General features: G+C 41.0%; 1 protein-coding gene across 1 annotated transcript in view; it reads right to left on the reverse strand.

Annotated features, from left to right (window-relative positions):
• si:dkey-225n22.4 (collagen alpha-1(XXI) chain) overlaps nucleotides 1-22,461 on the reverse strand; it is a 69,965-nt gene that overhangs the window by 13,518 nt on the left and 33,986 nt on the right. The window contains exons 17-19 of the mRNA XM_048265658.1: nucleotides 15,591-15,635; nucleotides 15,175-15,228; nucleotides 13,036-13,089 (exon numbers count right to left, since the gene is read on the reverse strand). Coding sequence (XP_048121615.1) covers nucleotides 13,036-13,089; nucleotides 15,175-15,228; nucleotides 15,591-15,635 — 153 coding nt within the window. The remainder of the gene's footprint in view (nucleotides 1-13,035; nucleotides 13,090-15,174; nucleotides 15,229-15,590; nucleotides 15,636-22,461) is intronic.

Consider the following 22,461-nt stretch of genomic DNA (forward strand, 5'->3'; position numbering starts at 1 on the left):
ACCCAGAGGAAAGAAAATGTTAAAATGAGAGCTCCTCTCTTTCTCAATTGTTTCTCCTAGACAATAATGAGATCACAGTGATATAAAAATGAGATTATTGCTTTTGTCTCCCCGCTTCTCAGGTTTGTCTCTGGAGCAAAAGAGTTAAGTTATCTCAGTGTAGACTCCCTTTAATATACAAATGAGATCTCATCAATATTTTAAATAATGCTCAGTGTTGTCAAATTTATACATCTCATATTTTACTCAGGCTGATCCACCAGAGAGCTCTCTCTGTAACTCATGCGATTCTCATTTCAGATCTTTTGGTAAATCTCAGATTAGGCTCCATCAGTTCTGTAAAAGAGATCTCTTCACAAGCTTGAACCGTTCTCATTCTAGTCATCTCAGTTTAGTCCTTTTTTGATTTACAAAAGAGATCTTAGCAAAGGCTTATACAATACTCAGACTTGCTCAATTTATATATCTCATATTTTACTCAGGCTTATCCATCAGAGAGCTCTCTAAGTGAACTAATGTAATGCTCATCCAGACCTCCAGAGGTCTATGATGGTCGGACGTGACAAACTCGCGTGCAGAAGACTCCTACCAGAAAATGCAGTCTAGATTTGGCCCAGTGAAACCAAGTGAAACGGTGTGGGGTATGAAGGATTGTGCAGAACTTGCCACCACGAAAACTCAGAGAAGGTACATTAACATTTTGGTAATTTGCTAACGTTCTTGCATATTTTTAGACTCAATATATCATTGAACAACCTGACGAAGCAGCACATAAAGCTAGCTAGTTAATGTTAGCTACTTGTAAGTTAGATCACTGGCTGTGCCGCTTGTATATAAAGCTAACGTTAGACAATTTAACGTTGCTAGCTTACTTTGCTTATACAGCTTTAGTCTGTATGTTTTGAATGGTGTTAAGCCATGCTGTAGCCAAAATGCACGGAATTTTAAAATGTCTTTGGGATGTCAGTCAAGATGATGGCCGAAGCTAACATTATTGCCCCTTTGTTTAAACTGGTTCCAGCTCAATTCCACTGAAAAGAGGCCGGCAGCTTCTTAAAAATCGGGAAGACTACGCTAGACCATCAGATCAAATTGCTGAACAAACAAGCGTGCCAAAATGGTAAGTATATTTTTTTCCCCACAATATGTTCTCACTTTTGTTTAACCTGCTATAAATTACAGCATATTGTAACAGGAGTGAAAGGGCATTCTTGTAACCCAGGTAAACTAGGAAGTAGCGTTGCTGCGGTCGAGGGATCGAGAAATAGGCAAGTCAGCATCTGCAGTCATGAATAACTTACCAGTCAACATTTCTTTTTGCAATTAATAGAATCTGTAGCATGCAAATCAAACCAGCTATTAGCCTAACTGAAATAAAACCATGATATATCTAGGTATGGTGAAGGGTATGTGATGTGGGGCTATCTATCTATCTATCTTTTATCTTTACAAAGGCCAGAACTGAGTCCATTCAATAACTGGCCTTTAAAAATAAAAATATGCCTGCCTCTATGGGATTTTTAACATAGGGGTTCCTTACTTATGCCCCCTGTATTTTAAGGAATAACATTTATTAATTTACGATACCTGGTTCATCATGAGTGGATCTTTAGAGCAGCGGTAGCCTAACTCCTCGTCAGGTGAAAAACAAATCCACAACAAAAGCCATGCTTTCACTTCTGAAATAACATATATTCTGCACGCATAGCCTACTTTAAAATACAATTAGGTCGCTAAGACAGTCCAAACATTGCAAGCTCTGTATGGAGTTGCTTGAGTAGGCTAGCCTACCTGGGTCAGTCGAATCAGCCGGCTACGTTGTCATGAGTGGATCTTTAGAGCAGCGGTAGCCTAACTCCTCGTCAGGTGAAAAACAAATCCACAACAAAAGCCATGCTTTCACTTCTGAAATAACATATGTTCTGCACGCATAGCCTACTTTAAAATACAATTAGGTCGCTAAGACAGTCCAAACATTGCAAGCTTTGAATGGAGTAGGCTAGCCTACCTGGGTCAGTCGAATCAGCCGGCTACGTTGTCATGAGTGGATCTTTAGAGCAGCGGTAGCCTAACTCCTCGTCAGGTGAAAAACAAATCCACAACAAAAGCCATGCTTTCACTTCTGAAATAACATATATTCTGCACGCATAGCCTACTTTAAAATACAATTAGGTCGCTAAGACAGTCCAAACATTGCAAGCTTTGAATGGAGTAGGCTAGCCTACCTGGGTCAGTCGAATCAGCCGGCTACGTTGTCATGAGTGGATCTTTAGAGGCGGTAACTCCTCGTCAGGTGAAAAACAAATCCACAACAAAAGCCATGCTTTCACTTCTGAAATAACATATATTCTGCACGCATAGCCTACTTTAAAATACAATTAGGTCGCTAAGACAGTCCAAACATTGCAAGCTTTGAATGGAGTAGGCTAGCCTACCTGGGTCAGTCGAATCAGCCGGCTACGTTGTCATGAGTGGATCTTTAGAGGCGGTAACTCCTCGTCAGGTGAAAAACAAATCCACAACAAAAGCCATGCTTTCACTTCTGAAATAACATATATTCTGCACGCATAGCCTACTTTAAAATACAATTAGGTCGCTAAGACAGTCCAAACATTGCAAGCTTTGAATGGAGTAGGCTAGCCTACCTGGGTCAGTCGAATCAGCCGGCTACGTTGTCATGAGTGGATCTTTAGAGGCGGTAACTCTCGTCAAGGTTAAAAGAAAATCCACAACAAAAGCCATGCTTTCACTTCTGAAATAACATATATTCTGCACGCATAGCCTACTTTAAAATACAATTAGGTCGCTAAGACAGTCCAAACATTGCAAGCTTTGAATGGAGTAGGCTAGCCTACCTGGGTCAGTCGAATCAGCCGGCTACGTTGTCATGAGTGGATCTTTAGAGCAGCGGTAGCCTAACTCCTCGTCAGGTGAAAAACAAATCCACAACAAAGCCATTTTCCACTTCTGAAATAACATATATTCTGCACGCATAGCCTACTTTAAAATACAATTAGGTCGCTAAGACAGTCCAAACATTGCAAGCTTTGAATGGAGTAGGCTAGCCTACCTGGGTCAGTCGAATCAGCCGGCTACGTTGTCATGAGTGGATCTTTAGAGGCGGTAACTCCTCGTCAGGTGAAAAACAAATCCACAACAAAAGCCATGCTTTCACTTCTGAAATAACATATGTTCTGCACGCATAGCCTACTTTAAAATACAATTAGGTCGCTAAGACAGTCCAAACATTGCAAGCTCTGTATGGAGTTGCTTGAGTAGGCTAGCCTACCTGGGTCAGTCGAATCAGCCGGCTACGTTGTCATGAGTGGATCTTTAGAGCAGCGGTAGCCTAACTCCTCGTCAGGTGAAAAACAAATCCACAACAAAAGCCATGCTTTCACTTCTGAAATAACATATATTCTGCACGCATAGCCTACTTTAAAATACAATTAGGTCGCTAAGACAGTCCAAACATTGCAAGCTCTGTATGGAGTTGCTTGAGTAGGCTAGCCTACCTGGGTCAGTCGAATCAGCCGGCTACGTTGTCATGAGTGGATCTTTAGAGCAGCGGTAGCCTAACTCCTCGTCAGGTGAAAGTTAGTCGGATCAGCCGGCCCGGTTAGGCTACGTTGAGTAATGAGTCAGTCGAATCAGCCGCTACGTTGTCATGAGTGGATCTGCGAGAGCAGTAGCTCCTCCTCGAGGTGAAAAAATTCCACAACAAAAGCCATTTTTCCACTTCTGAAATAACATTCAATGTTCTGCATGTAGCCTAGACATAATTAGATTTGGTATATAGATGTAGCATATTAAAATGCAATTAGGTCGTGCAGACAGTCCGAACTGCACGCCATGGAGCTGCTTGAGTATCTACCTGGGTCAGTCGAATCAGCCGGGCGGTCGGTTACGTTGTTATGAGTGCGCGAGTCAGCCGAATCAGCCGGCTACGTTGTCATGAGTGGATCTTTAGAGCAGCGGTAGCCTAACTCCTCGCCAAGGTGAAAACAAATCCACAACAAAAGCCATGCTTTCACTTCTGAAATAACATATGTTCTGCACGCATAGCCTACTATAAAATGCAATTAGGTCGCAAAAGACAGTCCGAAACATTGCAAGCTCTGTATGGAGTTGCTTGAGTAGGCTACCTGAGTCAGTCGGATCACCCGGGCGGGGCCGGTTACGTTATGTTGTTATGAGTGCGAAGCCAGCGAATCAGCCGGGCTACGCTTGTCATGAGTGGATCTTTAGAGGGGCGGTAACTCCTCGCCAAGGTGAAAAGCAAATCCACAACAAAAGCCATGCTTTCACTTCTGAAATAACATATATTCTGCACGCATAGCCTACTTTAAAATACAATTAGGTCGCCAAGACAGTCCAAACATTGCAAGCTTTGAATGGAGAGTAGGCTAGCCTACCTGGGTCAGTCGGATCAGCCAGGCGGGCGATTACGTTGTTGTTATGAGTGCGAGTCAGTCAATCAGCCGGCTACGTTGTCATGAGTGGATCTTTAGAGGGGCGGTAACTCCCTCGTCAAGGTTAAAAAAGAAAATCCACAACAAAAGCCATGCTTTCACTTCTGAAATAACATATGTTCTGCACGCATAGCCTACTTTAAAATACAATTAGGTCGCTAAGACAGTCCGAAACATTGCAAGCTCTGTATGGAGTTGCTTGAGTAGGCTAGCCTACCTGGGTCATTTTGATCAGCGGGCCGGACCGGTTACGCTATGTTGTTATGAGTCGCGAAGTCAGTCGAATCAGCCGGCTACATGAGTGGATCTGTAGAGCGGCAGTAGCCTAGTTTCTACCGTGTCAAGGTGATAATAATAATAGGCCTAATGAGAATAGTAGTAGTAGTAGTAATAATAATAATAATAATAATAATAATAATAATAATAATTTATTCACTGCAGGGCATTTCTACGTTCCTGTATCTATGTCTACATTGAAAGTCAATTGCTTAGGCTAGGTTAAGACAATAAATAAACAGTCTGGCTCAAACTGCTTTCTTTCCCGTGAGTGGGTGGAGGTTTTGATGCTATTATATTAGGCTATTTTATATTATATTATATTATATTATAGCCATGATTAATAGTAATATTAGTTGCCTAGTATTAGCAGCCTATAATACTTATTAGAATAGATTCCTAGTAGCCTACTATTAGTAGTAGTGGTAATAAACATTGTAGCAGAGCTACACCTAGACCTAGGCAAACTTTTCTATTGTTAACAAAACAACAACAAATAATTAATTATTATAATATAGGCTACCCTCTCTGTCAATAAGATCAAAGTTTCTGAACATGAGCACCAAAAAGATGAACAATGTGTGGATGCACTTTGACCAGGAGAGCAAAACTCTAAAGGCTAAATGCAAGTGCTGCAAAAACCTGGTTTCAAATCATGGAGGATCCACATCCAACATGAGAAGGCACTTAACGAAATGAAGCACCCCACGGCACTGCTTGAACGTGAGGGACTGAATTTCTTTTGCGATTTAGCAATACTGACTCAAGTGACTCGTTCAACCCGGATCAGTTTAGTGAGTGACTCAGAATAACCCGGATCCTTAAAAGGAATCGAGTTTGACCGGCCTACTGTGGAACGCTCTGCGGATGGACAGCTGTGGAATCCGCAAAGGTCAAGAAGGCTTTTGTTACGAGGGCTGGAGGTTCCAAAACATCCATGAAGCTGGGGTAATTTTCTCTTATTTTAAATTATTTCCAATTGTGGTGAGCATTATTGGTGGGCTTTTTATAAAGGGTAGGCCTCTATTGCACTAAAATTATTCAACCTTTATACAGTTAACATCAAACTGTGTAGCTACGAAAGCTACAAAATCACATTGTCATAGAAATGATAGAGGCGAAATTTCCACTAGGTTTTATGAAGATATTTTACAGATGGGCTGAACATACATCAAAAGTTAAAAAAAAAATGACATGGCCAAAATGATTAACTCACCAACAATATTTGTTGTATGGTGTATACCGGGATCACCAAATGGCGGATCATGATCCGAGTCCGGGCCGCGGACGCGATCCTATCCGACCCAGACCATAATAGCCTAATTTAGATTTTCACGTAAGATTTCAAAGCTGCGCTAAATGTTTCGTTGGTTAGGATAACAGCATTTACTTCAGGAGCTTCAGGAACCATCATTTCGCTTGCTGCTACTCAGCCAGTGAAATCTGTGAATTCTGATAAAGTCGAGTCAGAGAGTAAAGTAGCCTACTATGGGGAAGAGACTGATAGCCTGAAACGAGCGAGGAGAGGAGACGGGACGAGAAACAATCAGATGGATATCTAAGTTAACGATAAGTAAGTTATTTTCAAATCATCGATTGCTCAAAGAGGAGGAAGCTAGACAGCTTTGAGAACAGAGCTTTATATATATCATTATCAGGGGCAATACCGCAAAAACTGTCACGTCCGTAACGCCAACTAGGCTAAATATGGATGTGACAGTTTTGGCGAGAATTGCCCTGGACCTCTTCTATTCTGAGAAAGGCGATTTTTAAAAGCGCCAATTTGAAGCACCTCTACTTCTCCTTCACCTCTCTGATAATGCTCTAAACTGGTTTCAAACCTACATTACTGGCAGAGATTTTTATATCAGTCTAGGAGATCATGTATCTGAAAAACATGACTTGCCTTTTGGTGTGGCCCAGGGGAGCTGCCTTGGTCCCCTGCTATTTTCTCTATATATGCTTCCATTGGGAAACGTCATAAGTCAGCATAATGTAAACTTCCACAGCTACGCAGATGATACCCAATTGTATCTTTCTGTGGAGCCAACTAACCCAGATGGCCTTTGCTCCCTCACTGCATGCCTAACCTCCATTAATCAGTGGATGAGCAAAAACTTTTGAAACTAAATGATGACAAAACAGAGGTACTTCTGGTTGGACCAAAACTAAAGCGAGATATTATTCTTAGTAATCTGGGGAACTTGGCACACCAGGTCAAACCAAAAGTAACAAGCCTCGGTGTCATCTTAAATGCAGAGTTAAGTTTTAAGCCCCATATCAGTAAAGTTACTCAGACAGCCTATTTCCACTTGAGAAACATTGCCAAAGTGCGCCCTTTTAACTCAACAAGATGCAGAAAAACTAATTCACGCCTTTATCACTAGCAGGTTAGACTACTGCAATGCACTTTTCACTGGTCTTCCCAAAAACATCTAAAGAAATTGGCACTCATACAGAACTCTGCGGCTAGACTTTTAACTAAGACTAAGAAGAGAGAACACATCACCCCTGTGTTGGCTGAACTGCACTGGCTCCCTATTTCCTATAGAATTGATTTTAAGGTTATGTTAATTACTTACAAAGCTCTGAATGGCATAGTACCTTCATATACCTCTGAACTTTTAATATCTTATCAACCACAAAGGAAACTTAGATCATCCAATTCTAATCTTTTAATCGCACCCAAAGTGCTCCACAAACAAAGTGGAGAAGCTATGCTTATCCATTATGCCCCCAAACTATGGAACACCCTGCCTCTGTACATCAAGCAGGCGAAGTTCAGTAAATATTTTTTAAAAAGATCTGAAAACATACCTGTACAGGAAAGCTTTTAGTTAACTCATCTTATCCTGTAGACTACATTTTCAGATTATTCTACATCTGCTGCTATTGAGGGCGCAAAGCCAGAAGCAGATGGGCTCCCCTATTAAGTCAGGTTCTGCTCAAGGTTTCTTCCTGGAATATGGGAGTTTTTCCTTGCCACAGTTGCCATATGGCGTGCTTGTGGGGGTAAGAGGGTTAAGGCTGCCAGTCTTATGACGCCATTTTCTATATTTTTGATATGTTGCTGAGTATAACATAAACAGCAAAGAAAAAGTGATTGATAATGACTGACTGACTATTATTGTGTTACATGCTTCAAATGTAAAGCACTTTGAGCTGCATTCTGTGTATGAAAGGTGCTATACAAATAAAGCTTTATTATTATTATTATTATTCTACTAGACAAAGCATATTGAGCAAGCATAGGGTAGGCTAGGCCCATTCAACAGTGAACTGAGACCACATAATATTTTACGATTTAAGAAGGCAATATGATCGATCCACCACAATCTAGTTAAGCCGACATGCATTCACTGCCCAAGAACGTGATGTTCCTGGGTTTCCAGGATTTCGGGTCAACATTAAACTTGCTGATTAATGGGTTCAACAAATTAAACTTGCTGATTAATGGGTTCAAGGAACCAGCCTTGTCTCAGCTCAAATTTTATTTTAAGTTCACGTTAAGATCTTTAAAATAGCCAAGGCTACTCAGTTTTTCTCCCCAATCACTCTTATCTTGCCTTATTTCTCCTCATTTCGAATGTTGCCTTTTAGGCTACTTATTTTATTTCACATTAAACTTTAGGCCTAGGCCTACAATCTTCTTGCATTTCCCCTTGGGGATCAATAAAGTATCTATCTATCTATCTACAACTAGGCTCCATCCATCCATCCTAATATTATATATACACAGTGGCGATTCTAGACATTTTTAACAAGGGTGGCATGAGGCAAAACATCCAGATAAACAGAAACAGGCTCAAGATGTGAAATTAGCACAAATACATTAGGGAAACCAGATGCAAACACCATACTCATAAATTGAAGGACAAAAAAACACAAATGCCTTACTCTCACATAAAATGTCTTTGTATTTGAATTAAATTTAATACAAACATATTAAAGTTAATTATCTAAGTTGTCTGTCACTGGGCTATGCTGTTCTAAAACAAATTCCATCATGGGGACATTAAAATATAATCAATTTTATTATATTACAGTAAATGAAGATATACAAAATATACTCATCCAAGACATTTCCCCCACTCTATGGCCATCTATTTTTGTAGCTGTTACAATAATTTGAATAATTTGTTTATTTTCTCAAGAAACTTGAGGTTGGTATGGAGTGTATTGTGTATGTGAGCAATTTCATCTTCCTTAATCTCAATATTATGATCACAACAAGTCTGGGCAAATTATTAATAAAATTTTCACGTGGGGTAACTTGTTGCAGGGCAACCATAACCGGTTCCATGTCTTCCGATTAGATGATTAATCATCAGTTTCTTGAGAACTTTAAAGTTCTCAAGAAACTTGAGGTTGGTATGAAGGAGTGTATTGTGGATGTGTGCAAACATTGTGCACGTTGCACATGGTGCAACTTCTTGCAGGGCAACCACATAACCGGTTCCATGTGTTTGAATTGGATGACTTCCATGTGTTTGAATTGGATGACTAAAGTTCTCAAGATATTCTGATCACAACAACTCTGGGCAAATTACAAGTCAGCACCAGTGCTGCATTCATTGTTTTACACTTTTATAATCACATCACCAAAAGTAGGTTATTGGTTTTACCAAAATAATTTGGCACTATTTTTAAACTACAAAACCTATAAAGTATTTTGATACAAAAATATGATGCCATTTTTTCCAACTAAATAAAATAAAAATGACAACATACTATTTTGTATTTTACATACATGTATCAGACATTACTGCCTATCCCTGGCTGTTGGCTGCAGCAACTCAAGCTAGGTAGTACTGATTGTTTTGTGTTTGTTTTGTGTTTATGTTAGTTTTGATCCAATTTGACAGCTTTGCTATGTTGCCCACCCAAAATTTCTACCAGCCCACCCAAATATAGTAGCCTAGCCTAGGTTAGAACCAGCCCTGCCCTGCATGGAGACATATTTTACGATAATAATGGAGAAAATGTTAGCAAAACTTTAGGTTTTGTTAACGGAATCTCCCGACCCTCATTCATCTATTTTTAGCAACAGCCCACATTCTGCCTTCAATCCAGCGAGACAAGTGAAATAAATGTTTTTTTTTTAAAGCTGTCATCGCCATAGGCATCGATATTTAGGCTACCTCTGTTAAGCCTACACAAAGTTGCGTGATAAGGAGTATTTCCTGATCGGGGAAACCTTTAGTTCCGCAAGTTCAATTGTGCCGCAGGGCCAATAAAGGCAAGTGTGTTTGCCACTTACATTTCTGACGCCTGACACTTCACACTGCTGCAAGTGCATCAAGAAAGGTCCCGCCTTTTACACCATGTTAATGGCCAATCGTGACTAGGATTTGGGGTGGCACCTGGGGTGGCCAATCGGAATCTCAAGGGTGGCCTGTGCCACCCAGAGCCACCCCTCTGGCTCCGCCCTGTATATATATTATACATACATACATATACATAGCCTAAACATTATGATGTCCGACCTTTGCTTGAGGAAATTTTCCTCAGAATCGACCTCGAAGATTAAATTGAATACCCCTGGTGTATACTGTATTTTCTGTATTTTGTTTTGTTCTTGACAATTGTCAGTGTCTCTTGAGTGATCAGAGCTAAAATGTTTTGGGCTAATTTAGATGTAATATTGAGTCATTGTCTTTTGATTTACCGGATTGACCCTAAAGCACTTTTGTTTACAAATCACTTAAAGGACAACCGCATGAATTGATCCATAGCTCTTGTTGGAAATCACTGTGTGCTGTTCATAGGAAAGAAAAATGTGGCACAGCCAATTCTGAGTTATGGACAGGGAAGTATAGCCCAGAGCCGATAGAAATACTTTTGGTATTCCTGACATAATGCAGGGTAGCCAAAGGTCTTAAAAAGTCTTTAAACGGTCTTAAAATGTCATGTTCCTAATTAAGGTCTGAAAAAGTCTTAAATTCCGCTGCCAAAGTCTTAATTTTTTTAAACTAAGGTCTTCAATTTTAATTATACTAGCCTGCAAGCAAGGTGAAATGGGGAAAAACTAGTTTGGCGGGCCATCCTATATCATTGAAATGTATAGTCTGGAATCGAGCCATTCACCCTCGCTTAATCCAAGGGGCGGGCAGAGAATTGTCTTTCAAACTGCCTAGGCATGCAACAGGCCAGCTTACGACCATATCTGTATCCGGGTCGGCAAAACGGCAAATACATCCTTCTTCGAAAGGAATGACTTAAGTGCATTGTGTTGCTCAACTTTCAAAGAAAAGCACAAGTCCAACTCCTCCAAAGTTGACGCCAACGCCGATTCAAACAACCGCTCTTCGCTTGCCATAGCCACCTTCCTTGTTGTTCACTGTCGCCATCCTGTTAAGCCCGGCCTTTAAGACTCTCTAACAAAATAGAGCGCCAGGATTGATGACGCCCACGGCCAGCCAATAGAAATCCCTATGGTTTGATACTAGACGACAGGCTGAGAAAATAATTTGCCGCCGCTTAGGGTGCTGCCTAGATTTCTAGGCTAGGAAAAAACAACAACAATGTGAAAATTCAACAGGGGGTTGATTAACATCAGAGATCGTCTAATTTAGTGTTGAGCTCCTTGCTAACTAATTCTGCTAGCTCAGGTCATGTATGTCATTTGTAATTAGTGCTAAAATCATTATTGAACATGATCCCTTCTATGAACTTGATAGTTTTTTATTTACATTTATTTTATCTAATGACAGACAACAATGAATTGCATCCACATATCCTTATGCATTATGTGCAACTATTATTCACTAGCCTAAAACCGTGAGACTGAAGGCTACAGTAATTACTCACATATTTCTTAAAGTGACAAACACTCAATTACACTCTAGCCTACACACCACATTAAAATTTGCCTAGGTGTAATAGTTTAAAAAATAAATATTAAGTATTCAAATGACTAAATATGTTTAGCAATTAAGCAGATTAATAGTAATTATGCAGATTAAAAAATACTATACATTAACTGTACACTTTATATGAATTCGAAAGTATATGAAATAGAAACATTTGAAATAAGCCATAATTTTCCGTGTGTGTGGAAAGAGTCAAGCAGAATCTAGGATGCCCACTGGTGTGAATGATAACACTATATTCAATATTACTGATGATGTCAAGGTGGTCTGGGCCCCAAATCAAATACATTTTTTAAGAATTATCAAGAAGTATCGAAAATCGCAATTCTTGATGTGGTATCGGGTATCGAAAACAATAATTTTAGTATCGTGGCAACTACACTAGTCTAATTTCTTAGGATATGCGCAAACAATACTTTGGGTTTTAAAAAAGTCGGGGTGACCGCAGCAATGAATCAACATAATCAGTCGAAAGGAGAGGACAGCACATCATGGGGAAGTGTTGTTTTAATTGTCATTATGGATTTGATCTGGTGTTTTACAACCGCATAATGGGTGTGATGTAGGTCTTAATTTGTAAGTAAGTGACTCCATCTGCTCTATTATTTCTCCTAAGGAGAAACAAGTTGTAAATGAGACTACACTCAAACATATCAGAGATCTCCCGTATTTCTCCTGCTTCTAAAACTAATATCTCTTATGTGACTCCATCTGCTCTATTATTTCTCCAAAGGAGAAACAAGTTGTAAGTGAGACTACACTCAAACATATAAGAGATCTCCCGTATTTCTCCTGCTTCTCAAACTAATATCTCTTATGTGACTCCATCTGCTCTATTATTTCTCCAAAGGAGAAACAAGTTGTAAGTGAGACTACACTCAAACATATAAGAGATCTCCCGTATTTCTCCTGCTTCTCAAACTAATATCTCTTATGTGACTCCATCTGCTCTATTATTTCTCCTACGGAGAAACAAGTTGTAAGTGAGACTACACTCAAACATATAAGAGATCTCCTGTACTTCTCCTGCTTCTCAAACTAATATCTCTTATGTGACTCCTACTTGTCTTATTGGTATGTGTCTCATCTTTTGCTTGTTTTATTTCTCCTAAGGCAAAATTAGGAGAAATAATTGTGACAAAAGTAATACTTAAATGATCCTTAAAAGAGAATCACCATTTTGCCTCCTTAGCAACAGAAGTGATACAAATGAGAAGCAAAAGTTTCCTCTGGGTATATCTATATCTAGATATATCTGAAGTATTCTGGTCCAGCACCTGTTTGAATCTGGATGTGCGCATTCTTTTTTGTATTTTTTGATATGTCTAGATAGCCTAGGTATGTCCCCAGTGGCTGTAGCATTAGTGAAGTAGCGGATAGCGGTGGCGGCTTTCTTCCCATAATGCCAGACTCACCTTTGGTCCCTCAGGGCCGTCCAGTCCAGGTGGGCCCACTGGGCCTCCAGCCCCCTGAGGAAAACAGAGAAGAAATGATCATGGAAGAGGTGCTAACTTATTTAGCTAGTACAGAAGAGGTGCTAACTCATTTAGCTAGTCCAGAAGAGGTGCTAACTCATTTAGCTAGTCCATGCTAACTTATTTAGCTAGTCCAGAAGAGGTGCTAACTCATTTAGCTAGTCCTAGTCCAGAAGAGGTGCTAACTCATTTAGCTAGTCCATGCTAACTCATTTAGCTAGTACAGAAGAGGTGCTAACTCATTTAGCTAGTCCAGAAGAGGTGCTAAATTATTTAGCTAGTCCAGAAGAGGTGCTAACTCATTTAGCTAGTCCAGAAGAGGTGCTAACTCATTTAGCTAGTCCATGCTAACTCATTTAGCTAGTACAGAAGAGGTGCTAACTCATTTAGCTAGTCCAGAAGAGGTGCTAACTTATTTAGCTAGTACAGAAGAGGTGCTAACTCATTTAGCTAGTACAGAAGAGGTGCTAACTCATTTAGCTAGTCCATGCTAACTCATTTAGCTAGTTCAGAAGAGGTGCTAAATTATTTAGCTAGTACAGAAGAGGTGCTAACTCATTTAGCTAGTCCATGCTAACTCATTTAGCTAGTCCATGCTAACTCATTTAGCTAGTCCAGAAGAGGTGCTAACTTATTTAGCTAGTCCAGAAGAGGTGCTAACTCATTTAGCTAGTCCAGAAGAGGTGCTAACTCATTTAGCTAGTCCATGCTAACTCATTTAGCTAGTCCAGAAGAGGCGCTAACTCATTTAGCTAGTCCAGAACCTCATTTTGCCAAACTCTCTGAGCGCTCTGGTGTGTGTAAGTTACTGTATACCTTTAGCCCTAGCTTTGACATTTTGACATTTGTTTGTTTGTTTGTTTGTTTAAAAAGACCCTGTGCAATAACACAGGGACGTGCTATAGACCCTGTACATGGGGATGTGCTATAGACCCTGTGCAATAACATGGGGATGTGCTCGTCTTAGCAATGTGCTTCACACTGCTCCCCAACAAGATGGTTCCACACTCTGTGACATGCTGTGACATACTGTGGGAACAACAGTAAAACGCAAATCAATGTCAGTTTTGGGGAAGGCAATGTTTGAGTACATTTTGTACTAAAGCACACAATTGATCCTAATCTGCTGAATTATTAATTGTGGTTGAATTATTAATAGCTTATGACTTTGCATCCTTGTGCACATTTCAAAACAAAACATTTTGAAGTCATAATTTGGGCAGATTATTGTGTGGTCTGAAGCTAGGGGCTTGTTCTGAAGTCATAATATTATTGGGCAGATTATTGTGTGGTCTGAAGTCATAATATTATTGGGTAGATTATTGTGTGGTCTGAAGGGCTTGTTCTGAAGCCATAATATCATTGGGCAGATTATTGTGTGGTCTGAAGGGCTTGTTCAATGTGAGAGTTAATAGCAGAGATCTGTTTTTTGTGAAAGTGGTACGCTGTGGTAGGCAATGATAGTGAGGCCTTCTCCAATCTGAGGTTTCATGCTCCATTGAGGCATAGTAAACAGGTGTGGTGTGTGTGTGGATTAAATGGGTAGTTTTGTAAAAAAAAAGTGATACTAATTGCAAATACAAACATATTCTATTAATATCATTAATCAATATTCCCTCCTTACTTAAATGTATTTTTCAAAAAATGAATTATCTGCTATTTTCAGTGTTTTGTGTTCTTGAGAGTTATGATTGTTTCACCTTTACAACATCGTTTAGCCTGCACTACACCTGCACACCAACAGATGGCAGCAATAGATCCGCTTGAGATTCAACCAAACTGGCTGTTCCTCCAACTGACCAGCAGAGGCCAACCTAATGCCTCTCTCCTCAAAGGCAGCCTACAGTAGACTTTGAACAACACAACACCATAACAAACACTTATGGTGTTTGACTCACACAACAGCAGTTTGATTGTTCCAAACATTATCACAGCAGTGTTAGACTGGTGATCAGCCTTAGGGTCCAGAGACAAATTAATTGTGACAGTTACTAACTAGGCATACCTTTTAACTTCTCAGGTGCCATGTGTTCTAGGTGTCATGATGTACTGCTGTTGCAGTGTGTGTGGTTCTCTTACCGGAGGTCCTTTAGGCCCGAGTGTCCCCATCTCTCCTTGGGGTCCTTTCTCCCCCTGTGGACAAACAGCAGAAACCTTCAGATCCCTGGACAGGACACTGAATCCACTACAGTATGGCCCTTAACATCACACCGGTCTTCTCTTTCATCAGGACACTGGAGCCGACATGTCCAGCACGCCACACCATCATGTGCTTCTTACTCATGATGCCTGGCTTCACTCTCTAGAGTGGAGTCTATCCAAACACACTGACCCCAAATTAAGTGACAGTTTGAATGTCAATCTCCAACGTCAGTCCCAGCCACATAACTACCTGATCTGAGGGGCGGAGTCTGGAGTCCGACTACCTGATCTGAGGGGCGGAGTCTGGGGTCCGACTACCTGATCTGAGGGGCGGAGTCTGGGGTCCGACTTACCTGAGGTCCAGTTTGGCCAGCTTGTCCAGGAAGACCTCGAATGCCCTGCGGATGACACAGCCAACACACATGCACTCCATTACATCCTCCTGGTGTTACACTGCACTGCACTGACCCCACACACACACACACACACACACAAACACACACACACACAAACCCACACACACACCCACACACACAACCCCCAAACCCCTTATTCCCCCAATTAATCATGAACAGCTTCTCTTGTTACAACTGCGGAGTTGCCCCCCTACAATTTAATCACATGCTCTGCTAAAGTCATTTTCAGACGGGAGAGTCTGCCAAGAAAAAGCAGTGATACGCAGCGCGCACCCTGTGTCAGCAGTCACTAGGCACCTGAGCGGGACAGCTGTGGGTTTTTTTTCACTTCATCAAATTGGAAATGTCTCCACCCCCACCCCCCATCTCCATCCTCACTTCCACATAAGCCCTTCTCCACTTGAATCTGACAGTCACCTTATTTAATACCAATTGAAAAGAGGGCAGCGTTAGCATGCAGTGATGGTCTGTCAAAGAAAATAGGCCTGAGAGCTCCTGCCAGAGTGCTTTTTTATTGCTTCCTTTTAAGATGTCTGAATAAAACCGCCTTGTCTAGCAGGCTTGTCATTATGTTGAAAATTACATTTCATTAAACATTTTGAAGATAAAACATGTGAATAGAAAACAATATGTAGAACAGGGTTTTGGATTGACACAGAATCACTTGATGCTCTGCCAATTCTCAGCTTAAAGGCATCTCTGACAGAATGAACGGCACCCACATAGCACTACCTACTAGCCCCACAGGACACATAGCACTACAGTACTCCCACAGGACACATAGCACTACAGTACCTACTAGCCCCACAGGACACATAGCACTACACCTACTACTCCCACAGGACACATAGTACTACCTACTAGTCCCACAGGACACATAGCACTACCTACTAGCCCCACAGGACACATAGCACTACCTACTAGTCCCGCAGGACACATAGCACTACCTACTAGTCCCACAGGACATCTCTGGAGGGATCTGGGGAGTGCTACTTCAATACTGTTTTTATTGGAATTATGTTTGAGAAACTCTCTTACGGAACCTTGCTTCTTTGTCAGCAGAGTGGTGCTATACGTGGGGGCGAATGCGTGGGTATACGTGGGGGGAAGTGGTGCTATACGGGGGTGCCTTCCCAAGGAAACAACACCACAAATACAACCCCCAGCATCCGCCCCAATCCATCAACACAATACCAGCAGATACATGGAGCCACAACATCAGACAGAAAGGCAAAAGCCCCCACTCAAACTGCTACTGAGCACACGGGTCATAAATATCCACCCGCTGAACAGTCCTCTCAAGAACATGTCTCCAGAGACACTCACCGCTCTCAGCCCCCCTGTTCTATACGGGTCTGTCTCCAGACGATTAAACACGTAACACATTACTGCAGAGCTGGGAGTACTGTGGATTAAACAAACAGGGTTGCCAGGATGTCATCTTTGGGTGGGCATTTGGCTTATTTGGGGGGCAACAAAAATAGCTAAATGGGCACAAAAGGTATACAACAGGTATAAAACACAATCTTTTAGTGCAGACCCCTTGGCAGATACACAGGGCCCCTAGCCTACCCTACATATATAAACATTTTGTTAGTTGTTAAAACCAGATGAATAAAATATAATATGTAGGGTTTCCCAGTGCTATTTGTTATGGTGTTGTACAGTATAGACCGATCCAACTCAAATCCATTACAATAATAATTGTTTACAGATTCATATGTAGCCTACAGAACATATATCTATCTATTTTTCTCATGCATTTTTGGAGTGTCAGTCATATCCAATGGAAAAGAAAAGATACTCGATAGAATATATCTTTAAGTGTTTTAGTGTTTAGTGTCAAAATGATTGCATTGATACCGATAATAACGAGACTAATGAAGAATGTTGATACTTTTTTTATTTGATTTAATTCGGGAGCCAAATCACAACCATGGAGATCAAAGACTCTACTTGACATTTAGTAATTTAAATATTTCACTTGATTTTTATTTTGACTGACGTTTATCTTTAATGACATTACATTGTAGGCTATTGGTGGCGTGAAGGTCAAATTGAGCGCTTGTCATTTTAAGAACGTGAGAGTAATTAGGCTTCAGTCTCACGGTTTTAGGCTAGTGGACAATAGTGCATAATGCATAAAAATATTCATTATGTTTTCTATGTAATTAGTTTAAATGCTCAAAACAAGTACAAGTGGAATAAAATTGTTTCATATGATGAACTAGATTAATCAAAACACACAGGGTCAGGCAGTAGTGGTAAGTTTCTCTGTGCTATTTTATTTGTAAATAAATAGCTTATGACATGATGTGAATTTATGATTTCAGGCCCACTGTCAAACACAGTTGTTTTATGAGCGGCATAGTATCAACTCATCTTTCCCCGCAATAGAAAAGGGAGGCATGCAGAAGGGTTAACCCTTAGAACCCTAAGCTGTTAGGGCATTTTCACTACCTTTATTCATAAGGATTTATTCTGGTCATTGTAAGTGCCACACACACATATTATATATTGTTTTTTTCAGCAGAGTCTAGGCTATCCAGATTCATTTCATGTATTAGTACTAGCATTGATTTTATTTTGATTTTTAAAGAATTAAAATATAAAAATCATATTATAAAAATTCTTATATTTTGACCTGTATCTCACCACAGCAAGCTCATAGCTTTACATGCATTTCATGTGTGTGTGCAGACTGTCCTGAAACGGGCAATATAATTGCCATGTTGGAGGGATACTCTGGGGCTGAGCAATTTACAGAAATATGTGGTGTGTGATTTTCGGAAATAAATGTAATTTTTTATTTAGCGATGAAAATTGACCATTCTGCGCTCCATATCTGTGACACTAACTGATCTGACGTGACTTGACCCAAGTTTGCCTGTTAGCATGTGTGACTATGGTGTATGCACTCATGATGATTCTCAACTTTTTACTGCATTGCCATGAACAAAGTAAAGGCAAAAAAGGTGTTTCTCTGTTGAACAAATTGGGATGCAATGTGAGCCTTGAATTGGATGCCATGCAGGAATTTGCTAGGGTCTCAAAACCGGATTATGAACATGTTTTGCCATAGAGAAACACACGATAGCGTTGGATTATAAACATGCTTTGCCAAAAACACAGACAAAAACGTGGGGTAAGTTGAGCTATATGAAGTTATTATTTTGCTGTCACTTCGTCTGTTTTATAACCCAGAAGGATGTATTTGGTATCAAATGATAGCTCTGTGTCTCCTCTTTCATCTAACATACGTGGCATATATATCCGATCACGGGTCCGCGAGTAATTACTCCGAGAGTAATGGGTGTGCAGCGTTGGTTTGTGTACATGACGTTAATATTTTGCAATCACTTCCTCTGTTTTTATAAGCCAGAAAGATCGATATCCATGGTACCAATGGATAGCCCTGTTTCTCCTCTTTCATCTGATATGCTTGCCATATCTATGCGATCACGGGTTCGCGAGTAATTCAAACGAGAGTAATGGGTGCGCAGGTGAACGCCGAGAAGTATAGACTTTAAATATTATGCAATTTTATTTAATTTCATTATTTTTTTTAATTTTCATACTTGATCGTACAGACAAGTGCGTAGTCTCTTTGGAAAGCCCCACTTCTTCTCTTTATCTCGTTGTGATGAACAGTCGCGGAGCAATGTAACAGAGAAGAAAGGGTGTGTTTTTTGACGCACTTTGCGTCAATGGGTTCTAAGGGTTAAAAGTGCTGCTTGCTATTTTTATTGTTTAGTATGGAAAGCCATGCCATGTGTTGAGATATTCCACTGAGAGTAATGGGTGTGGAGATGGACGCTGAGTTGTGTGCAAAGTGTAAACATGATTACATTTCGTGTAAATTCAATGTTAAATTTATCGTGAACTGTTTATAAAAGCAGCTAGCCGCTAATATCTTTGGAAAGCAAAGGTGGTGCGACGAGGACTTTGTGAGCAATTCAACAAAGAATTTGCTCACGATGCTCTCCCCCCGTAGACATGTCCCTGCCTGTGATAGTTTTCCTACACGAGCGAGCGAGAGTTAGAGAGAGCATGAGAAAGATAAATAAAATAAAGGGAAAGAGATACAAAGAAAGAGGGAAGGAGAGGAGGAAGAAAAGAGAGAATGAGAGAGGAAGAGAGAGAATAAGAAAAAACAAAGAAAGGGTATGTGTGAAAAACAAAGAAAGGGTATGTGTGAGAAAGCAAGAGGAAATAGCAAGGGCAAGAGAGAGAGGGAGGGGGGGAGAGAGAGATGGAGAGAGTGAAAGAATGAGGACAGGTTGGAGGATTTTGAAGTGGTACTCTCTCTCCCTTCTCTCCTCTAGAACGCCATCTGGCATTAATGCCTCATCTGATCAGAGGGGAGTCTTTGCTGCTCATCTGATCAGAGGGGAGTCCTTGCTGCCTTCCTGTTCAGAGCCCCTTTCTTCCTGTTCAAAGCCCCTCTCCTCCTGTTCAAAGCCCCTCTCTTCCTGTCTAGAGCCCCTCTCTTCCTGTTCAAAGCTCTCTTCCTGTTCAGAGCCCCTCTCTTCCTGTTCAAAGCCCCTCTCCTCCTGTTCAAAGCCCCTCTCTTCCTGTTCAGAGCCCCTTTCTTCCTGTTCAATGCCCCTCTCTTCCTGTTCAGAGCACCTCTCTTCCTGTTCAAAGCCCCTCTCTTCCTGTCTAGAGCCCCTCTCTTCCTGTTCAAAGCTCTCTTCCTGTTCAGAGCCCCTTTCTTCCTGTTCAGAGCACCTCTCTTCCTGTTCAGAGCCCCTCTCTTCCTGTTCAGAGCCCCTCTCTTGGCTACTGAGGCCGTGTGTGATACTGTGTCTAACAGCACCAGAAAGCACTGCCTCAGGAGGTGATCATCAGAGATGGACACACAGCTGCCCATCCCACCCATCCATGCATGGCGTCCCTGTTACCAGGTTACAATTACAATGGCGACCTGATGTCATAGGGGGTTCCCAGTGGTTCCAGTGACCCATGTCATTTGAGCATATTTGGCCTCAGTGTCTGGATAATCCCTTACTGGCTATTACTGTACTCCAATATCTGCAAGATCAATAAGCCGGTGACTCCCTTTAGCATGGGAAAGCATCCTGACGCCTTCCATGGAGGGTGGCTGAACAAGGGTGCAGGGTGTTGACAGTGCTAATCCCCATTGCAAAATACAGTTCTGGTGTCTTCCAGTTGGTTGTTGGTTTCTCGCTCCAGTTTGGGTGTTGGGAAGTGGAGACAATTAAAGCAGACAGGCCAAGCTGAGGAGAGGTTCATAAAAACGAGTGGGAGCAACTAATGAGAATACCAAACTCCCAGGGTCTACACACACACAAACACACACACACACACACACACACTGACGCACAAACACAAAAAAACATGCATAAACACACAGGCACACATACACACTCATAATCACGCACATCCACACACATGCACCCACACACACACAGCACTAACATGGCTTCCACAGCACAGGAAACAAAGCTGTCGCACTGACTATTGCTAATGCTTCTCAGTATCACAACCTGCGGTTTGTTTAACAGATCCCACTTCTAAGTGCTCGTGTGGAAAACAAGGCGAGTGTTAACTCACTGCAGATGCTGCCCAGCCCTCGTCAAGATCATTGTGATTTTCAAGACACCTGTGGTTAAACCGAGTGCAAACAAGCCTGGACGAGACCCAAAGCCCCTGCAGTATCTGTTGAAGTCGTTTACAACACTGTTTGTTCCCTGGGAGTGACACTAAAATGTAGAGAAACAATCTTCTTAAAGACTTCTTAAAATAATCACTAAACATCGTGGCACCTCAGAAAATGGTGGCAGTCTGAGTTTTTTGGGACAGGGTCCGGATGTTTTGGCCCAGATAAAAATCCCGATGAGCCTAATTTCCGGATGGTTCTTTGAAGAGATGGAAGAGTGTTTGGAGTACCAAAGGTATGCTCTTCTCTCCTGTTGACTATGCTGGCTCCTGTTTTCCTGGGCTGGCATAGGGCGGTTGCAGCCTGTTGTGAAGGCTGCTGGTGGCAGGATGCTTTGTAAACATTGCGGTTTTGTAAAGTGCTGTTTGGAGCCTGACCAACACAAGCTGGGTGCCTGTTTATAGCACAAGCTTCCTCACGTCCTCTCATCTCCATGCAGACACCATTGCAACTGTTAATACTTCAGTACATTTCAATGAAAACAAACCTGACACGTTAAACATTAAATAACTGTTTCAGGGCAAGTTAATTTTTTGTCCGTAAGTTATTTCAAAAAGTGAAACTTTCATAATCTAGATTCATTACACATAAAGTTGATTATTTTAAGACCTTTTCTTTCAGCTCATGGAAATAAAAAATCCAATATATCAAAATATTAGAATAAAGAATGGTAACACTTTACTTGACAGTATCGACATAAGAGTGACATGACACTGTCATTAACACATGACACTGTCATGACACATGAACCCTAACCCTAATCCTAACCTTTACCCTAACCCTAACTCTAACCCTAAGCCCTAACCCTAATGCTAACCCTAACTTATGACAAAAACTGAATGACACTTAATGGCAGAAGTGTTATGTCATAAACGTTTATGACTTGTTTATGACACGTTCATGACAGTGTCATGTCACTCTTATGTCGACACTGTCAAGTAAATTGTAACCTAAAGAATTTATAATACAGAAATGTCTACCTGAGAAGCGATCTAATCAGCTAATTAAGTTTAAGTATACTCTTTTGATCCCGTGAGGGAAATTTGGTCTCTGCATTTATCCCAATCCGTTAGTGACACACAGTGAGGTGAAGCACACACTAATCCCGGCGCAGTGAGCTGCCTG

The sequence above is a fragment of the Alosa alosa genome, chromosome 16 (assembly GCF_017589495.1).
Source record: "Alosa alosa isolate M-15738 ecotype Scorff River chromosome 16, AALO_Geno_1.1, whole genome shotgun sequence".
Classification (NCBI taxonomy): domain Eukaryota; kingdom Metazoa; phylum Chordata; class Actinopteri; order Clupeiformes; family Clupeidae; genus Alosa; species Alosa alosa.